Consider the following 21,275-nt stretch of genomic DNA (forward strand, 5'->3'; position numbering starts at 1 on the left):
GGACAAAAGAAACAGTTTGGTTTCGGTTCACGTTTTCCTTTGTATTCGAACCCATATCAGAATATAAACACATTCACTGTCAACGCCCTCTTGTGGACATTAGTTCTGTAATATAAACAATGCACATCAAAAAGTACCAACCAGGCATCATGCTGAAAGGAGTTCATACAGGGGAATGATGCTGTAATTTAGTTTGCCTTGAAGAATTTGTTCGTACAAATGTATGTCATTGTTTATTCGGCCTCATGTTGTTCCAAAGCTTTGACAACAGGAGACGTTTTGAAGAATGTTCACGCTTTTTTTTTCCATAAGTATAGTTACTACCCAGTTAGCAATTAGTATGTCTAATAGATGTCTAAACATACTCATCTAGGCTAAAACAAGGCTAAATAATAGACGTCTAAGAATAGTCCAAAACTAGACTAGCCATCAAATAAACAGATGAATGACCACACATATAAAATCTGACTAATCTTTTTATTTGAGGACTAGTCTAGTTTTGGGCTATTCTTAGATGTCTATAGATTTTCACTAACAGCCCAAGTTTAGCCATGCTTTAGCCAAGCTAACCACATTTAGATGTCTATCAGACGTCTATTAAACACAAAATTGTTTGCTGGGCACAAATTTTAATGCTGTTAAAGTATAAGTCACACCAACATAAGTCATTTCCTTGGCACAAATTAGTAATACTGATACTATAAGTAATACTGATAATAGCATTATGGGCTGGTAGGGGGTAGCTGACATCATCATTTTCAATCATAACTTGATTTTTTGGTCAAACAATAGGTTTTTTAATTAATTATCTTGCATAGATTCCACCCCTTTCCTACATCCAGTCAGTTTGTAGTGATCTTGAATTTCATCATCAGAGAAGTATGCATAAACGAAGCACACTCTGGACTTTAGTTCACATTTCATATTAGCCTCCTACCACTCAACAGCCAATGGATAGAGATCCAAGCCCTGCTCTTTTTCAAAAATACACTACACTCCATAAAATATGTCAAAGAAAATATCTGTCGAACAGTTCCTCCCTATGCCCTAATCCCTTTAAAAGGCTTACCCTTCAGAGCATTTCTCTGTCATTCACTCCACAAAATTAATATTTGGGAAAAAAAACCTCCATAAAAATGGTTGGTTTTGAGTAATCCTCAATATTGTAGCTGAACTGATCTCTTTTGGAACACAGCATGAGTGTGTGTGACAGTAAAGCGGAACACACCCAGTAATCAGTAATCCTGTGGTCTGAAGGCTGATATGAAGTTGCCTTATGGAACAACCCTTCAGTAGGGTGGCCATAAATGTTTTCCCTTTGCAGTGCTGTTAGGAAACAGATCTCATTTGGAACACTGAAAGACTGTAAAATTAAAATGGAAGTAATCTGAAGTGCCTGTTTTTGAAGTGCCATTGGGAGATTGACACATCCAATTTGGTACACAGTCTGCAAGTGAAATGGAATGCAAGTAAACTTTAGAGCAGTCATGGATCAATTAGTACCGGGCCGCACAAGAAATCATTAATTAATTCAGTTTTATTTATTATCTGAGTCTGAACAATCTTTTATTTTGAAAAGTCTCTTATTTGGAAAAATGAAATTGAAATACTGAACTGTAATCTTTCAGTTACATCTGGGTCACTTGAGTGCCCCACAAGCAGTAAAATGAGTAAGAAATTGACGTCTTTGGAAAGTTTCTTTGCTAAGGCGAAAAGTGAAGGACCGGCGCACAGCCAAGGAATGGATTCGCAACTCATTTGTCAACAAATCAGATTAATCCACCATGGCTGTGCAGGAAGATCAGCTGCTGGAGATCACAAATGACGGCAGCTTTTTAATTTGTTGTTTAAAATGGCCATGTGGCTTGCTTAAACAAGCGGCGTGACATGCTCGTGCCTTCCAGATGCACCCAGTGAATGAATTCCACGAGTGCACTGCGAGTCACGTGACAAGAACTGACCGATCAGCTTCAGCTTGTATGGAATATGCATATTTCAGTGGACTAATTATCTCAGACAAACACAGAACTGATCAGTCGCCTAGCAACCTACAGCATACGAACCCCCCAGGTCTGTGGTAAAATTGTTGCGTTGGCCATCTATGGTGATAATAAAGTTGAGGACCACTGTTTTAGAGGGTCCCATAGCAGACATGCTATGCCACACCATGTCTTTTAAAATTCTAAACATTGTTTTCTATTAAGGCGTGTGTCAACCGAAGTGTTTCTGTGAGCACTGTTCTAAAAACATTCAGCAGTGAGTGCTTCTCTACTGTCAAAACTTTTAAAAACAAAGCTCTCCGCAGAGTAGAACAATGTCGATGCTCAGTGCCTGGCTACACTGCTAGTGTTTTAAAATCACGGCGCTTCCAATGACAACAACAGAAAAAAAGCTCTGCTTATGTTTCTGTAATTAAAACGCTTTGGTGGACACGGACCCTTAACGTGCATTTACACTGCTGCCAGCGAGACTGTTAGCATTCACTCTGGCCACCTTGCCAACATTGCTCTACATTCAAAGTAACTGACCTGCCACTGGCACTAACAGTCGAATATGTTTACATGCTTTTGAATTAAATAAATCAATTAAATTAAAAGTGTTTAGGCTTTTATGTTCATTTTTAAGCGCTACACTGATTTTAACATGCCATTTATGGAAGACGTTTAATAGTCTTGGGCTTCACGTTAACGCTAATTTGTGTGCATCCTACAGTACAACCTGGGAAACTTTAATATTAATCAACCTCTGTGCTTTGTTTTGCTTGGGAACTAATGTGGTCGGAACCAACGTTTATTGGACTGTATATTCTGTATACCCTCTCAAGCGGTTGACTCGTAAATTCCGATATGTTGCTGAACCACATCATAGCTTATAACCACAAAGTTGAGCTGATTTTATCAACCAAAATGCACTGGGCAGTTAAAATGAATGACTTCCGGCTACTTTTAACACTTGCTGGTGGCCGTGTGAACGCATGGTTAATGTACGCTGTTCAAATTACACAGAGTGACAGAGTCTTATATTTAATACTGTATGGCATGCGTTACCCTTAGTTGTCACAAATGCGGCTCTATATGCTTCTTATCCAGGAGTGCGACCGACTTTACACTTAAGTTGGCGGAGGGACAATTTAGAATTTTTCATTTGCCTAACCTGCATGTCTATAGGAGAAAACCAGAGCACCCACAGTAAACCCACGCTGACACAAAGAGAACATGCAAACTCTACACAGCCTGCCGTCTCTGCCGGAGCTTAATCTGGGGGCCTTCTTGATGTAAGACAACAGTGCTAGCTATCAAACCACTGTGCAGCCCTAGAACATAACGAGTGACTGACTGAAGTGAAATGGATCTATATAATAATCCAGCAATTCAAAGATCTCATTTTGTCTAAAAGCTTGCATACTTTTCTGTTACACACTCAAAAGTATATATACTACACCCTAAAAGTAGATACTTTTTTTGTGAAGGAAAAGTATGTGAATTAGGACACAGCATAGTAGTCTTGAACACCTTGATTGATTGGATCAGCTGTGCTTGATTAGGGTTGGAGCAAAATTGTGCAGAGCTGCGGCCCTCCAGGAATTGAGTTTGAGACCCATGCGCTACACCAGAGGTGCTCAACCCTGTTCCTAGAGATCTACCTTCCTGCAGATGTCAGTTGCAACCCATATTAAACACACCTGCCTGTAGTTACCAAGTGCTGTTCAGGTGTTAATTAATTGGTTCATGTGTGTTTGATCAAGGTTGGAGCGGAACGCTGTAGGCAGGTAAATCTCCAGGAACAAGCCCAGCAGGCACAAACATCATTTATTAATTTTCTTTTCAGCTTAGTCTCTTTATTATTCTGGCGTCACCACAGCAGAATGAACAGCTAACCTCACGCAGCGGATGCCTTTTTAGCCGCAACCCGTCTCTGGGAAACATCCATACACACCCATTCGCACTCATACAATACGGACAATTCCGCCTACCCAATTCACCTGTACCACATGTCTTTGGACTGTGGGGGAAACCGGAGCACCGGGAGGAAACCCACATACGCAGGGGGAACATGCACACCCCACACAGAAACGCCAACTGAACCAGCCAAGGCTCGAACCAGCAACCTTTTTGCTGTGAGGCGACAGCACTACCTACTGCACCACCGCACACAAAATCAGAAGATGTTAATATTAGGTTAGATTCAGGTCATTACAAAATTAATGTCTTCAAAGACAACTTTTTTTGACGTCCAATAATGAAGTGCAACTACGTTGATATTTGGTCTATTTTAGGTTGTGTTGGAAAATCCAACATCTGATAGACATCATAGTGGTAACGTCCACACAAGGTGTAACATGATTAGACGTTGATTTTAGGGTGGACGTTGGCATTGACCTAATTTTCAAAAATCCAACGTCTCCATGACATTGTGTGTACATTGGGGTACAACGTCAATATGACGTCATGTTGACGTACTGTGCCTGCAGGAAGGGTTGCGAACTCTTGTTCTACTCTGTATTGTGCGTCTGCACATATTCGTATCCGCTTGTTAAGTCGTAATATATGAAATACTGTCTGGGTCCGAGCCGCTACTCATTTGAATTGTAAAAATATTCGTTTATGGCCACTTTTTAGTCATATCACACATTAAATTGAATTTTATATAAACTCATGGTGTACACACCAGTCTCTGGAATTGCTGCTTCATACATAACAAATTTTTAATAATTTATAAAAAATGTATCTCTTTCTGGCTATTGGATATTAAGCATCGCTTTATAAACGTTTATTATTACCATTTAATAAGTCTCCCCATACAGTTTGATAGAGCACTTGAATCCAGAAACCGCTCCCATGACGTCACACTTAACAAGCGGATAATTAGGTTAAATGAAATTAATGGCATTCGTTTAGTCCTAATAACTTCTCCAGTTTTAAAGCACAATGACTCATCCTGAAGAACTTCAGTATGTTTTCATTGTGTGGAAAAGAGCAGCGTGAACATTCAGCTAATATTCTCTTTTTGTGTTCCACAAAAGGAAGAAAATGAAATGTATTTGGAATGGCACAAGGGTGAGAATTTCATTCTCATGTTTTGGCTGAGCTACATCTTTAAAACAAATCATCGTTGCACCAGTCAGCAAACTCCTGTAAGTACATGGTCAAAAGCATTCAATTGGGAATGCTCTGTTACACATTGAGGTGGGAGCGGTGATGACTCAGCATTGAAACTGATCCCTGCACATGCTGTTTTCCTTCCAGCAATGTCTCTCAGCAGACCTCCATAATTCCCGCATCCTGTCCTCTGCTTGTTCTGGATTTCGTTTTGGTGCGTTTTGCCATTGAACATAGGAAGAGGCCTTTGAGAGTCCCTGAGCAGTTTGTCAAACCAAAGAAAACCGAAGAAAACTCAAGCCTGAGAAGAACGAAGAGACACTTAATTCTACACAAGCACTGCAGAGCGTCGTAAAGCATTGTAAAGGCTCTGATTTGTATACAATCGTCATAAATAAGCCCTGTTTATGAGCAAACAGCTTTGTAAACATGCATGTGCGATCTGAATGATTCGGGGAAGCTGAACATTATCTAACCCGAGTGTTCATACTGCATGCCATGCTATAGCACTGAATCTGAGAGATACGTTCTCGTTCAGGACCACAGTTATACGTATGCGATATTCAACTGTTGGGGTTATACGTGTACATAATAGTTTATGAGATGCGGCAGACACTGATTTTCAGATCCAAACTGACAATAAAGGGCAAGAAATCTGTAACTTTTACAGAAGGATCGTCATTTGGGAGGTGCACTTTGTATTTCGGGCGTATTATGATGTCCGTTGGGTGTCAGTCTGTCTTGAAAAATGTAGAGGTTGTTGCTGGCAGCGATGGCGATGATGTTTTCTTTGGGATGCCAGGCGGTGTGGAGGATTTTCTTCCTGAAGTCCAGACTGTCCACGCTGACGTCAGTCTCTTTTCGTTTTTTGCCCACACAGACCCGGCGCGGCTGCAGAACCGCCCGTCTCTTACAAACCTCCCGACTGGCCTCCAGAGTGACGTCACGTCGACTCGCCCGGTCAAACATTCGGAAGTAGTTGTTGTAAGCCCCTGTCATTATCACGCTGCACAGGAAGAGAAGGATTGAGAAAGAACATATGCAGAGCAGCTGGATCCGCTCCAGTATGCATTTCAGAGGTCAAAGGTGATGTTGCAAGGGTTATGGCCTCACCTGTCTGTTCCGTTCCAGGCACATTCAAACTTGTCAAAAATACAATCGCTTTCATATAAAGAGCACAGTTTGGTTCGCAAGTAGTCGTGGACCTGAAAGCAAGAAGCAAAGATGTGACAGAAAAAGACTGAAAACTCAAAAAAACCAAACAAACATTAAAAACAAGTCAGAGGTGCACAAACTTGCAAAGTGTAGTTCCAACCCCAATTAGAGACACCTGAATCAGCTAATAAAGCTCTTTCAATGTATACTAGAAACTTCCAGGCAGGTGTGTTGAAGAAAGTTGGAAGTTAAACTCTGCAGGACACCGGCCGTCCAGGAGTCCAAGTTTGGGCACTCTTGAATTAAGTAAATTACTCAATCTTAATGAATTATTAGGTATGCTAATGTTAATGATAAGTAATGTTAATATTTGTTTTTATTAACATTACATTTCTTCCATATTAGAATAAATAATTATTATTAATAATTGTCATTTCTTCCAGAAAACTACAGCTGCTCAGAATGACAAATGTTTTTCTTAGTTATTCCACTAAATATTGACTTTGAAGCTCTTCTAAAGTTAAAGTTAAATATAAATAATATAAACATCAAAACTTTTTATACAAAAAAAGTTTTAGAATAAAACAAAAATAATGTTTTACTTAGAACCTACTATAAATTGTAAACCAAGAGAAACAACATTTTCAAGTGTCTTTTTAAACAAAGCTGTATATATATATATAGGAGCATGTCTATGGTGCCGATTTGGATTAGTCAATTATCTTAGGTTGCATGTTTTTGGACAGTGGGAGGAAACCGGGGAACCCGGGGGAAACCCACATGAGGATGGGGAGAATGTGCAAACTCTGCACAGAAACGTCGGCTGGCTTGGTAAGGGCTAGAACCAGTGACGTTCTTGCTGTGAGGCAACAGTGCTAACCACTGGGCTGCTGTGCCACACATCTACAAAAGGAGAAGGAGTAGGGGTGGAAGAAGGGGATTCTTTAAAACGAAGATGCCTATGGAAATTAGGCGTATTTACAGTGGCTTAGGAATCGTCTGATTGGTGAATCATAAATTGAATAATGCGGGACCGGCTGCAAGCAATCATAAGCATGTGGTCCTCTGGAAATTAGTTTAGGAATAAACTTCATTTAAATTAAAATATATATGATTTTTATTTATTTATTTGATTTTCTTTAGTCAACTATTTTTTAAGTTTATATTTATACTTTAATTCATTATTAGAGAACATTTAGATTTCACTTCAGGTGAAGTTGTGATTGCAAATCAGGGTTACTCCACTAAAGCTTGACATCTTAACTCTTCTGTAGTTAAATTTGAATATAAATAAAATAAACATGGACCATTTGAATGCAAAATAAAACTGAATAAAACTAAAAATAATGTTTTACTCAGAAACAACTATAAATTGTAAATTAGAAGAAACTGAGCATTTTCGTTTTATGGGAAAGGCTATATAACCATACGCATCTATTTTGATTATAAAATAAAAATTTTAAGTAATTGCCAAACAAATGGTACATTTGTTTTTATTATGTATTTAATTATTTTTTAACATTTGTTTCGACTGAAATGGCTAACTAAACTTTTAAAAGTTTTTCATTTTAATCCAATTCAATATAAGAGAAATATGCTAATTCATGCTAAATATAATTTAATCTTAGATGAAAATACATTAGTAAGTTTAGATAATTTTAACCTTTAACTTTAATTTATTTTATAACATTTTAGACAGTAATATTTAAAAAAAAACTTTTTTGACTGTCTTTATCTTATCACACTTACATTTTTTTACCTAAAAATTTAAAACCAGTGGTAACGTTAGTATTACAAATGTCTGAACACAAAGTACATTTATTTTTATATTAGTGAGGCTTGAATCCCTTCAAACTTAAACACTGTGAATTTTTGTGTGTGCAAGTAAGGGAGCATGCGAGATAGGCTACCTGGTATACTTCCACCGGTTTATTTTCCATGTTGAGGTCCCAGACTTTAACGGTGAGGTAATCTCTGGTGAGCAGGTACCGGCCGCTGTGACTGAACTTGACATCTGACACCGAGGAAACAATCTCTGAGAAGAACGACCGGCGAGTCGGATCCACCGCCTCTTCAAACACTAACAGCACATATAAACATACACAAACACATTCACTTTTATAATATTTTTATATTATATAAAAAAGCTGACTCAATATTGTAAAATACTGTATTTACTTTACCCAACACTGGTTTTAAACTTTAACACCATTTTGTTTTTAAGCGAACTGTAAGGCAAAAATGACGAGTGGAGAACTTTTACAGTCTATGGTGGAGACCCAAACCATTACAGTTTTAATAAAAACAAATTCCATTATATCCGTTTAAACCATTACAAATTCCATAATGACCCCTCTTTTTTCAGCAGGGCTGTCTTGGAACAACATTTCAGTCAACCCAGTCTAATTTTCATGCTAGGTTTAGGAATGAGGGAATTTCCTCTGGTTTTTCCCTGTGGAAGTTATAGGTTATGGTTGACAGGGATGTTGTTTCAAGACCGACAGATTATGTTCACCCATGAAAATGTCCTACTTGGCTGTACCATCTGGTATTTAATGCAGATGTGTGGCTTACGTTTGGCGTGTTGGTCGCAGAGTGCGCGGGCTCTCATGTCACAGAGGCGTGTAGTTCCTGTGCTGCTGCTGAAGGCCAGAAGGTGGCAGTGGTGAGGGTGAAACTCTGCCACGGTGATCACTTCACTCATGTCCTCCATGTTTTCTGGCTTCAGATCGACAATATCTGAGAGGAATTCAATGAGGAATCCCAACACACTAAGAATTGATGTCAACAGTATTTCAGAAAAAGCATTGCAACACCCTGGCAAACATTCAAAACTTCTGACTACAAAAAAAAAAAAAAAAAAAAAAAGTGAAAAATGCAGGGTTGTGTTTTTAAACTTGAGTTAAAAGTTTTTGGGTCATGAAACTGGGTTATTTAGTCTATTGTTCATACAGGATGCATTCCACTTACTTATACATTTCCCTTAACTCTATTTTGCTGACTCAAAATCAGCTTTGGATGAGTTCCACTTTGATTTTAGACCTATATGTGAACTTAAATGAGCACTTCGAATCAGGAAATCCTCTCTGTGGAGTTCTGAAGTGCATTCCACTTCATCAAGTTCTTAATTTTTTAAGTTTTGTGTATTATTGTAATTATAAATAATACAGACTTCCAAAGAAATATGTGTGTGAAACTCAAGAAAGGAGAGAAAACTTTGTCTAGCAACAAGTAGGCCTATGTTCTTTTAAAATTTTACATTAAAATTAATTAAGCAACTGACAAGTGGAAAATGAGAACTGATTTAAACAGATCAGTTTGTTATAATAAATTTTTTTTTCGCCTGATTTCAGGATTTTTGTTTGTGGTTTTATTGGTGGCATTTAGTTCTGGCTATTTTTTATATTGGTGGGACAAAAATAAAGGAAACGACTGGTCAAATTTCATTGTGAACAAAGTTACTTCACTTTTCAGAAGCAAATTTACAAATTATTAAATGGTTAGTTCTTTCAAAAACCACAGCCAAACCACGGAGACTATCATTCTTATTAGGGACACAAATTAAATAATCCCTACTCGGTCAAAGTCCATAAAGGTATCAAGCATCCTCAAAACCAACCATGCAGAGTTTATTTCCAACTTGCCTCAACACACCTGTCTGGAAATTTCAAATAAACCTAAAACCTTCTCTAGCTTGTTCAGGTGTGTTTGGAACAAAACTGTACAGGACAACGACCCTCCAGGAACAAGTTTGGTAACCCCATATGCCTTCATAGTCTGAATATTATGAAGCTACAAAAATATGTATTGTTTACACATAAACCAAAATTAACGGCTTTCTTCAACAGTTTATTCTCTTCAGTGTCATGTATAGGGCAGGTGTTTATGAGCACTGATGTATTTAACCCTTCCTCCTGAACACTTGAGTGCAAATTCCTCTGTTTGTAACAAAGAATAGCTGCATCCAGGGTAATATGTCAGCAATTCAATAGAGTATGACATGAATAAAAAGAACATTATTAGTCATTTATTGGTTTGTTGTGAGCACAAAAGTATTTTTGTAGCGTGATAATATTCCTATTGAACAATGGTCTGTTTTGAGGATGTTTATTAATATTTTCTAGACTTTGAAAATCTCTGGACTGTCTTAAAGGAAGATGGGGATGCTCTCAAATTTTATCTAAAATATCTTAATTTGTGTTCTAAAGACAAACAATGGTCTCAAAGTTTTGGAATATTTTTTTTTTGAGTGAACTATTCCTTTAATGGGCACCTATTATTACCCTTTTAACAAGATGTAAAATAAGTCTCTGATGCAACTATTTGAAATTGTCCCTTTTAGGCTTTGATCCCAATTGTGCTGTTTTGGTGACTGTTGCTTAAAATTTAGTTTAAGATTGTGCTCATTTCAAAATAGGGCAGAGCTACAAATGCCTGTGTGTCAGCATAATGGCAGATTTTAAAAAACAGAACTCAAAATGTTAAAAGAAGTATCTCAGAAAAGGGCTCAGTCTATGGAGACTGCAGTGTTCATTTGTGCACCCTAAAACTCCACATTTATAATGCCTTTTACTGTGTGTTTACAGCTTTGGCAGCAAGAGAGTCAAAATTTGCTACCTTCATCTCGCATTTAGGGAGGACGTTACAGCATATCACTTGCATTCCTGCATTAAAAAGTGCTTTCTAGCATGAAAATTGTGTGCACCTTATCAAACTCATATAACTAAAATATCAAGTTGTTGTGTGCGCTGTGGCTTTGCTCCACTTATCCAATATGTGTTTATTTGTCTGAAATATTCTGAAGCAGCTATACTGTTGTGTACTGTACATGAGATTTCAGCTTTTTAAAAAAAAAACATATATAACATTAATGCACATCAGTAACTCATCAGTAACTTCTTATTAAGTCCCTGCAAGAAAACATTGCAAATAATTGGAAATCTGGTAACCGCAATATTAAAACCCTTGGGAATAACTCTGGTTGGAACTAAAGTTCACTGCAATCCTCTCAAGTGGTGGACTTCTACATTGTGATTGCTTGCCGCTGAACTGCACCAAAGCTCTTTACCATAAAGTTTACCTAATTTCAACGGCCACACCGATAAAGTCGGCATGCGCCGCTCCTCGCCACTTATTGCCGTTATATTCTCATTAAAATGTAATGACTTCTGGTTACTTTGACGATTTTGCAGCCTTCGGTGTGAACACACAGTTAGTCGCTGACATTATCTTCAGCTGGTAAATTTATTACAAATGGCTGCTTCTCACTCAGGGCTGTTTATGCTAATGAGGCAGAGATCATCACTAATTTTTCCCCTTATACGACATGCACAAAGGAAGAATCTTAATCAAAGTGTTTCTGCAGACTGCTTTTAGCAAATGTTATTGTTATGAATTTTTACCATTAGAGGCTGGCTATATTCACACACTGTTGACACACACACACACACGACTGGGTTTTAACTCCTTAGAAAAGTGCATAATAGATCTGTTCTATTTTAAATATTAAGCTGACATACTTTTCTCACTCACACACATTTTTCATTTCAATACGTTGTTTGCTGTTTCCATTCCTGAGTATTAAGTAGTGCAAAGGTCTCAAACTGGATTCCTAGAGGGTCGCAGCTCTGTGCAGTTCTGCTCCAACTTTAATCAAACACAGCTGATCCAAATAATCAAGGTGTTCAAGACTACTACAGAGATGATTGTTAAGCAGGTGTGAGTTGGAAGTGGTTGGAGCTAAACTATGCAGATCTGCGGCCCTTCAGGGATTGTGGTTGAGTGTGTAGTTCTCTGTCTTACACTGAGATTAATAAGGATACTGAAGCTACGGTCAGTGATGCTGAGATGCCACAGGTTAATCCTCAGGTCATCGGCTGATAGGTATGTCTCACAGTCGCTGTTGACGCTGATGGAGTTGATGTGATATGCATGTGCGTTAGCAAAGACACGTCGTGGAGATGCCTCCACCAGGAGATCCATTGGCCGCAGGACAGGGACCTACACCAGCAGAGACTTGCATTAGAGATTAAGAAGAAACAGAAGACAGAACGTAAAGGAGACTACACACTTGCAGAGTGGTGATTGTAGAGAGGTCCTTCAGCCGGCCCTCCTCATCTCGGAGATTATACCCTTCTGCCCGCTTGTCTCTCTCACTCACCTTCCACAGCTTTACGGTCTTATCTGAAAACACACACACACACACACACACACACACACACACACACACACACACACACACACACACACACACACACACACACACACACACACACACATACACACACACACACAATGATGCTATTCTTAAACACTGAGCATTGTTGTGATTTAGGATTGCGTGAAGCAATTTTATTCAGACTGACCATTGGTGGTAAGGAGGAAGTGGGCGGGGTTATGTGGAGGCAGCCAGCGAATCTTGTTGATTTTCTCTTCAATCTCTAAACTTTTCAGGTAATCGAATTCAGGCTCATGACTCTGAAATGTACTATACACATTATACTCGCCCTGAAAGAGAGAGGTAACGGGGTAAAAATGACAGTCATTAGCATGAATTCATTATTTGGGATAGTTCATTTGGAATAGTTTACATATTACTCATTTATTAATCCTTAAAGGGTCAAAACTTGATGATGTTTTTGGTTGAATACAAAATGAAATATTGTGAAGGACGTTTTAAAAATACTAAAAAAGTTAAAAGTTACTAGTATCCAACATTCTTTACTTTGGATTCTTTACTTTGGATTCTTTTACTTTACATTCATACTTTCCCATCTTGCTTTTTTATTATTATGATTATTTTGCTGCTTTCTGTAAAGTTATCAAAGTAGAGTAAATATTATAATTATAGGTTAAAGGTAATGTGATAAAAATGGCTCATTAAAATGTGCCATGCATGTACGGTATACAGATAAAGTTAGAATAATTATAAAATTATTAAAATTATTATATATATATATATATTTTTTTTAAAATAATTCCAAAACGATGTTTAACAGAGCAAGGAAATTTTCACAGTATGTCTGATTATATTTGTTCTTCTGGTGAAAAGTCTTATTTGTTTTATTTCAGCAATAAATCAGTTTTAAATTTTTTTTAAAAACATTTTATGGTCAAAATTATTAGCCCCTTTAAGCTATTTTTTCGATAGTAATTTTTCTAGCCTGCCTAGGTAACCTAATTAACCTAGTTAAGCCTTTAATTGTTACTTTAAGCTGTATAGAAGTGTCTTGAGAAATATCTAGTCAAACATTATTTACTGTCATCATGGCAAAGATAAAATAAATCTGTTATTAGAGATTAGTTATAAAAACTATTTTGTTAAGAAATGTGCTAAAAAAATCTCTCTGATAAACAGAACTTGGGGGGAAAAATACACATATGAGGGTTAATAACTCAGGGGGGCTAATAATTCTGACTTCAACTGTATGTACGTATTTTTAGTGACATCAAAATGCTCCTAAGTATGCGGGATAAACCTAAAAAATCACATCCAAAATGTGGGCCTCATTCTTCATGTTGTGACATGTGTTTACATTATGTGAATACATTTTAGTTTAAAATGATTTATAAAAATCAATATACATAAGAATTCAAGTTTGTGCCCATTTAACAAAAATGTTCTTTTTTACTCAAGCTCCTGGTCTACTGCTTAGGCAATGTACAATACATAAAGGAGGAGAAAGGGGAAGATAAAGGATGCCAAAAGATCTGACGACCGGAAAAATGAGTGCTAATCATGGTGATGTCATGCGCATGCAAATATTATATATGTCATTAATTGTTTAATTATTTACATTATATGTAAAAGAATGTGTATGGGTCCAAGTTTATACGGAGCCATCTTGATATGAATCATTCCGTTGTTTTTGTGGGACTGTGTGAATTTGGATTTTTGTAGTTTTTAGGTCATTGTTACAAACTGTCCTTAAATCTATAGAACTGCACTGTAAAAACAATCCTGTAAAAATACAGTATAATGTTTTTCAGTTTATGATAGCAATAACCAAAGAATTTATGGGGAAAAAAACTATAAGCTGTGGTTGACAGAAATCTATGGTTAAAAAAACAGTAAAGATGTTTTTCAATTTACAATATAATTAAGAGATCTGTAAAATACACAGTAAATAACTGGCAACTGTGATGTTCTTCAATTTACGGTAAACATAATATAACTTTAAAATATAAGGTATGAAAATGGCAGGTTAAATAACACTAATAAACAATAATGTCAAGTTTAAAAGACTTTGAAACTTTTATTTAACTGAGGTGCAACAACTCCTTCAAACAATAGTAAAGACTGATTGGCTTCGTATAGCAGAATAAAACAGTTTTTGTTTTTAAAGTCTTTAACAGAAATCAATAGCAAAAGCATAATAATACAAATTTTTGTAGTCTCAGAAACAAAAAAAAACCCTTCTTATAATAATAAAATAAATAAATGAAAATGGATTTTTTGTAATTTTTAGTACATTGTTACAAACTGTCCTTAAATCTATAGAACTATCCACTGTCTTGTAATATGACTCATAGGAATGTTTACTAAAATAGTGCCACCACCATGAACAAGACACATTGTGCCTGTTTCATCGATGTAGTTGGAGATTTGCGTAGCTCGACTGATCCAACTCTGCCAAATGCGAAAATGTTAAATTTTTTGATTTGGAAGCAAAAATGTTGGGTAAAAATCCACATATTGCATTTCATCAATGCAGCATTTTATTTGACAATACCAAATTATATGTAATTTCATTAAAAAAATTCATTAATGTATTGCATATTTACACCAGTTAGAGGGTGTATTTTAAAGGTAATCATATGTCATAATGAGCTTCTTGCAAACAATCTATTTGGTGTTTTTCATATTAGAAACCCTTAATTTTTTTCATGCAAATATGCCATTATTTTGTTTTTATTTAGTTTACTCAGCTTGCTTTCTTGAGCTTCTGATTCATTTTCAATTCATTCATTACCATAGTTGCTCTTGATGTTTAACTAAATCCTATTTAGTTACTCATTTGTTGTGTCAGAATGAAGGCATCAAAGTACATTCAAAGTAAAATTACTTGCTGTCTCTGGAGAAACCATATTGTGACCGAATTTTAGAATTATGAGGAAATAAATGAACTTTATCCATTTTGGAATAAGGATGTAACATAAAAATATGTGAAAAAAGTGAAGTGCTATGAATACTTTTCGGATGCACTCTACTTCTCACAGGGCAGCGAGGCAACAAATCAGATGCCTAAACTTTCTCTTGTACTTATTGCTTTTGGTTTGTCTTCAGTTTGTCCCCTCTTTTTGTGGCTTGTGACTATTGTACAAAAAGTCTGCTGTTACATATAATAGCAGCTTCTCTTGCTCCTGCAATTAACATGACATTTCACTCAACTTATGGAAAAGTGCACAAAAGAGCACTGTACGGAAGTATGAAAGGTTTTTCTCTTCTTATAATTTAAATACCACCTGCCGCCGACTCACAATGGCAAAAAAATGATGGTGTACAGTGACAAACTAAAAGGTATTGGTCATTTTAAAAAGTGTTTCATCTTTGTGTTTCAATTTAGTGTCTGTGTAAAGTGTGAACCTGCAAATATTTTTATCTCTCACCAGTGGTTCTCTCTGAAAGATGACGACCCTTCCACCTTTATCACCCGTGGCCAAAAACTCTCCCGTCTGGTTAAACTCCACCGTAGAGATGACATCAGCTGAATCACAGACAAGATGGAAAAAAGAAAAATAAATAGACAGCAGGTGAATCAAAATACATTTTTGGTCAACACCAAAATTTTTTTTTCAGGCCTCTGTTTATTTAAATGTGCTGTCAACTGCAGGTTTGCCTAGTCAAATATTAGAAGCTAAAGATCAGGTGTGCCTTGCCAAAGTAAACTGATGTCATATTTGTATTTGAACACAGATCCAAAAACTTTTTTTAATGACAAGGTGTGCATGTTTACATGGATTTTGAACTGATACAAAGACAAAGGTTGTTCCTCTTTAGCTACCTAACTCAAAAAAGTAGCCAGTTAAATCTTAATGGCATTATATTTAAGCTTATTTGTCTAAATTCAATCAATCAATCAATCAATCAATCAATCAATCAATCAATCAATCAATCAATCAATCAATCAATCAATCAATCAATCAATCAATCAATCAATCAAGCAAGCAAGCAATCAAGCAATCAATCAAGCAAGCAATGGGGTGTATTCACACAGACTTTTAATTTCCATCAGCCAGCCCCAGGGCTTCCGGTGAATATTCATCCTATGTAAAATCGCCAAATTTAAGATCTTTAAAAAACAGCCTGGCTGAGATATGATATAAAGAGGGTATCAGACCACACAAGAAGCACTGCATCATATTATATTTTTCCATGCCATGGTTTTAAAATATGCAAATTATTTTATCCCAGAGTTTTTGTGCTAACCTCTCTTTTTATGCTTTTATGCTTTTTATAACAACCAAATGGATGGTCAAATCTATATAATAAATAATATTTGAATAACAACATCAATGCTGTAAAAGGAAGGAACTGTATGAAATTGAAAATAGTCACATAAATCTTTCACTGGAAGTTCATCATTGGCTGAAAAACACTATCTGTGCATTTAGCCAATCAATCAATCAATCAATCAATCAATCAATCAATCAATCAATCAATCAATCAATCAATCAATCAATCAATCAATCAATCAACCTTTTTTGTTTCTTGAAATAAAATTAACATTAACTGAAATAAAGTCAAACAAATTCACTAATTAAAATCCGGTAGTTACCAAAGAACCATTTTTTAGTTAGGAATAAGACTAGTTTATTGATCTTTTGTCAACAAAAGATAAACAATTCCAAACAGATGTTTCTCAGTTGCTTTCTACCAAAATAAAAGATCTATGATTTAACATTTGGAAAAATTAAATTGATCTGTCATTTTAACTGATGTATAATAATAATAATAATAATAATAATAATAATAATAATAATAATAATAATAATAATAATAATAATAATAATAATTATTATTATTATTATTTTTATTATTATTTATTTTATTTTCTGTTCGGCTTTTTTCTCTTTTTTGAACAGCCAACTTATCCAGCATACTGTATGTTTTACCTTTCCACCTGCAACCCATCACTGGGAAACACCCATGCATTCCCATTCACACTTATACACGACAGACAATTTAGCGTATCCAATTTACCTATAGCACATGTCTTTAATAAAATAATAATAGAGGCAATAATAATTGTCTTTCTTTCTTTCTTTAAAATAATGAACATACAGTTTCCCATGACTAGTACATCACCTGCCTTTAGCAAGTGTGGCAAAATGATAGCTGCACACATCCACTATAAACATACTGTGTCTAGCACTGAAGAAATTTCCACTTATTGACTGCTTCATCAACATTCCCTCTTAAAGAAATCAACGTTTGTCTACTGAACTAATGATTTCAACAAAACCTTTGTGTTTTGAAAGAATTTAATTTCTTTTTGAGAAACAAGAAACTTAAATTTCATCAAGTGTGTCCAAATTTTGGTTGTTGGACTTATGAGAGTTGGTGTTATGAGAGTTGGTGTTAGAGTTGGTGTTATGAGAGTTGGTGTTATGAGAGTTGGTGTTAGAGTTGGTGTTATGAGAGTTGGTGTTATGAGAGTTGGTGTTATGAGAGTTGGTGTTTGATGGTGTGTGCATGTGATGTGTGTATGCAGTGACGTGTGTGTGCGTATGTAAGATAGTGCTCATGGATGGTGTGTCTGTGTCTGCCTGATGGATGGTGTTATTGTGTGTGTGTGTGTGTGTGTGTGCATGATGTGTGTATTCATTGATTTGTGTGTTTGTATGTAAGATGGTATTTATGATGGTATGCAGTAGTGTGTGTGTATGTGTGTGTGAGAGTGTATGTGTGATGGTGTGTGTGGTTGTGTCTGTCTGATGGATAGTGTGATGGTGTGTGTCATGTGTGTTTTGAATGTAGTGTGTGTTTGTATGCAAAATGGTGTCCATGATGGTGTGTATGCAGTAGAGTGTGTGTGTGTGCGTGTGTGTGTGTGTGTGTGTGTGTGTGTGTGTGTGTGTGTGTGTGTGTGTGTGTGAGATGGTTTGCCTATGTTTGTTTGATGATTGATGTGATGGTGTGTACACAATGGTGTGTGTGCACATATGTATGTGATGATGTGCGTGATGATATGTGTGTATAATGATTTGCATGCCGTGGTGTATGTGATGGTGTGCATTATGATGTGTATGCAGTGGTCTATGTATGTGTGTGTGTCTTTGTGATACTGTGTATGCTGTGATGTGTGTGTGTTTGTGATAGTGTGCAAGATGGTGAGTATGGAATGGTGTGTGTGTGTGCACATTTTTATGTGGTGTGCATGATGTTGTGTGTGTTTTTGTGATGGTATGTGTGTATGCACTGGAGTCTGTCTGATGGTTGGTGTGATAGTGTGTGCATGTGTGTTATGTTATGTACACAAGTGTGTGTATGTGCATGTATGTATAAGATGTTGTGCGCGATGATATGTGTGTGTAATGTTTGTATGGCAACGTTGTGTTTGTGTGTGATAGTGTGAATGATGATGTGTATGAAATGGTGTGTGTGTGTGTGCAAGGGTGAGTGTAATGTGTGCTTGATAGTATGTGTGTATGTAATGGTGTGTATGCAGTGGTTTATGTGTGTGTGTCTGTATGATAGTGTATATGCAGTGGTGTGTGTATGTGTAATAGTGTGCATGATGGTGTGTATGCAATGGTGTGTGTGTGCACATTTGTATGTGACGGTTTTCATGATGGAGTGTGTGTGCGTGTATGCGATGATATCTATGCAGAGGTGTGTGTGAATGTGAGTATGTGATGGTATGTGTGCACTGGTGTGTATGTGATGGTGTGTATGAATTAGTGCGTGGGTGTGTGTGTCTATGTTATATTGTGTTTGCAGTAATGTGTGTGTGATGGTGTATATGCAATGGTGTGTCTGTGCACATGTGTATGGGATGGTGTGTGTGTGTGTTACCATCTGTGTACTCTGGCTCCAAGGCTGCAAGGTCTGAACAGAGGACCGGGCTCAGCATTCTGGGACGGAACCAAGGGCGGGGCTGCAGCTCTACCAATCCTGCAAAGAGGCGGAGCTTCATGATGAGCATTAAAATGTGAGTGGACAGCCAAGAACATGCTACCAGTGTTTTCATGCCTGCCAGAACAACTCCCCTCTGCTGGACCAATTCCCAAAGACTAATATATTCAAACATACACACACACACACACACACACACACACAGAGAAGGCTTTTAATGTGTTAAGATGAGCCTAAATGTGAGATTAGTTGATCTAATCCTGTTCCACATCAATATAAACATCAGATTATGATGATGGAAATCCTTGATCTGCCACACACACATATCTGAACATCTCCATCTGGCCTAAAAGCAGGAGGATCATAGACTTAGTCTTGCTCATTCAAATAACAAAACAAGAATGCAAATGAACAGGAAAACACTCTTACCTTTAGTCACATCGCTGTGCTCGTAATCCTTTTCAGATGCTGGTATTATTCAGTACATATAGTACGATACATATTCAGTTCCATTTCTGATTCGTTGTGTGCAAAAGATATCTGTGAAGATGTGTGTGATGAATGAATAACACGCCATCCATTTTTCCTCCATCAGCATCAGGGTCTGCTGCAAAGCTTCATGAGGGATAGTTCCACACGAATATCAGCCAAAATGCAATGAAAACCACAAGCAGGTTCAGTCAGAATGCATCTTCCCCTTGAAGTCAATTCTTTCCTGCTGGCTTTTCCTGAAAACAGAGGTAAACACATGACAGCTGGACCTGTGCGTAGGCATACTGATGTTTGTGCAAAAGAATGAGGGAGGGGTGAAGATTCTGTCTATTTTGCTGCATAGACTCCTCCTACGACGCACATCACAGAGAGAGAGATGTTAAGTGACGGGAGCTTGGCCAATGAGGGGACTGGTCAGTGAGTGGAGGCCAATGAGAGAACAACTGAGCATCACGCTGAGCGGCAACCCCCCACTACAGCATCACACTGATACAACGAGAGGAGCGGTTGCCTGGTAACCGCATCTGTCTGTGAGAGCAGAGCACGAGTCTGAGAGGAAACATGAAGCTCTGGTGTGATTACATAAAGATGCGAGAAAACTGGAGGATAACTGGACAAAAAGTATATGCGCTGAAATCAATGTTTAGGTTGCAAATAAATGTTTTTTTTAAATTTATTTTTTATTTGAACTTACTTAAAATGATAAAATGAGAGAAATAAAAAATTTTCTATTGTAGTAATATTACACCTACGATTATATTAAAGTAATAGAAATAAAACAATAGAAAGAGTTTTTTAATTGAAAGTTTGTGACATTTTAACATTTAAAACAAAGAAAAACACAACACACTGTAGTTAATAATTGAGTTTTGTAATTTTAATTTTGAATAAAAAAATAAAATTCTTAATTAAAATAATAATAAGAAAAATGTATTTAGTCCCATTATTAATCAGGAGTTGCCACAGGGGAATGAAACATTAATTTATCCAGCAAATGTTTTACACAGTGGATGCCCTTCCAGCTGCAACACATCACTGGGAAACATCCACACACTCTAAGTCACACTCAAACACTACGGACAATTTTAGCTTACTTAATTGACCTATAGCACATGTCTTTGGACTGTGAGGAAACACGGGGAGAACATGTAAACTCCACACAGAAATGAAAACTGGCCCAGCCGAGCCTTAAACCAGTGACCTTCTTGCTGTGAGGCAAACGTGCTACTTTCAATTTTTACAAATAGTTAAAAAATAAATATGATTCGATTAAATGAAAACAAAATAATTTAATAAATTAAACTGCAAACAGTCGTTTCCTTAACTTTTTCCTGTATGAATTTAATGAAATACTTTTTTAAATGACTGTTTCCAATTCACAAGCCATTAGAGCAGGGGTCACCAATCTCGGTCCTGGAAGGCCGGTGTCCCTGCAGGATTTAGCTCCAACT

General features: G+C 36.8%; 1 protein-coding gene across 1 annotated transcript; it reads right to left on the reverse strand.

Annotated features, from left to right (window-relative positions):
* Positions 1 to 15: 15 nt before the first annotated feature.
* ppp2r2cb (protein phosphatase 2, regulatory subunit B, gamma b) lies at positions 16 to 20,129 on the reverse strand. Its single transcript, XM_087281463.1, has 10 exons — positions 19,762 to 20,129; positions 19,273 to 19,371; positions 15,864 to 15,961; positions 12,620 to 12,761; positions 12,325 to 12,437; positions 12,077 to 12,254; positions 8,829 to 8,993; positions 8,165 to 8,334; positions 6,213 to 6,304; positions 16 to 6,105 (listed from the first exon to the last, which is right to left on the reverse strand). Exons 2-10 carry the CDS (start codon positions 19,328 to 19,330, stop codon positions 5,778 to 5,780), a joined length of 1,344 nt encoding a protein of 447 aa, XP_087137589.1. The 5' UTR covers positions 19,331 to 19,371; positions 19,762 to 20,129; the 3' UTR covers positions 16 to 5,777.
* Positions 20,130 to 21,275: the final 1,146 nt, after the last annotated feature.

The sequence above is a fragment of the Danio rerio genome, chromosome 14 (genome assembly GCF_052040795.2).
Source record: "Danio rerio strain M-AB ecotype USA chromosome 14, GRCz13ab, whole genome shotgun sequence".
Taxonomy (NCBI): Eukaryota; Metazoa; Chordata; class Actinopteri; order Cypriniformes; family Danionidae; genus Danio; species Danio rerio.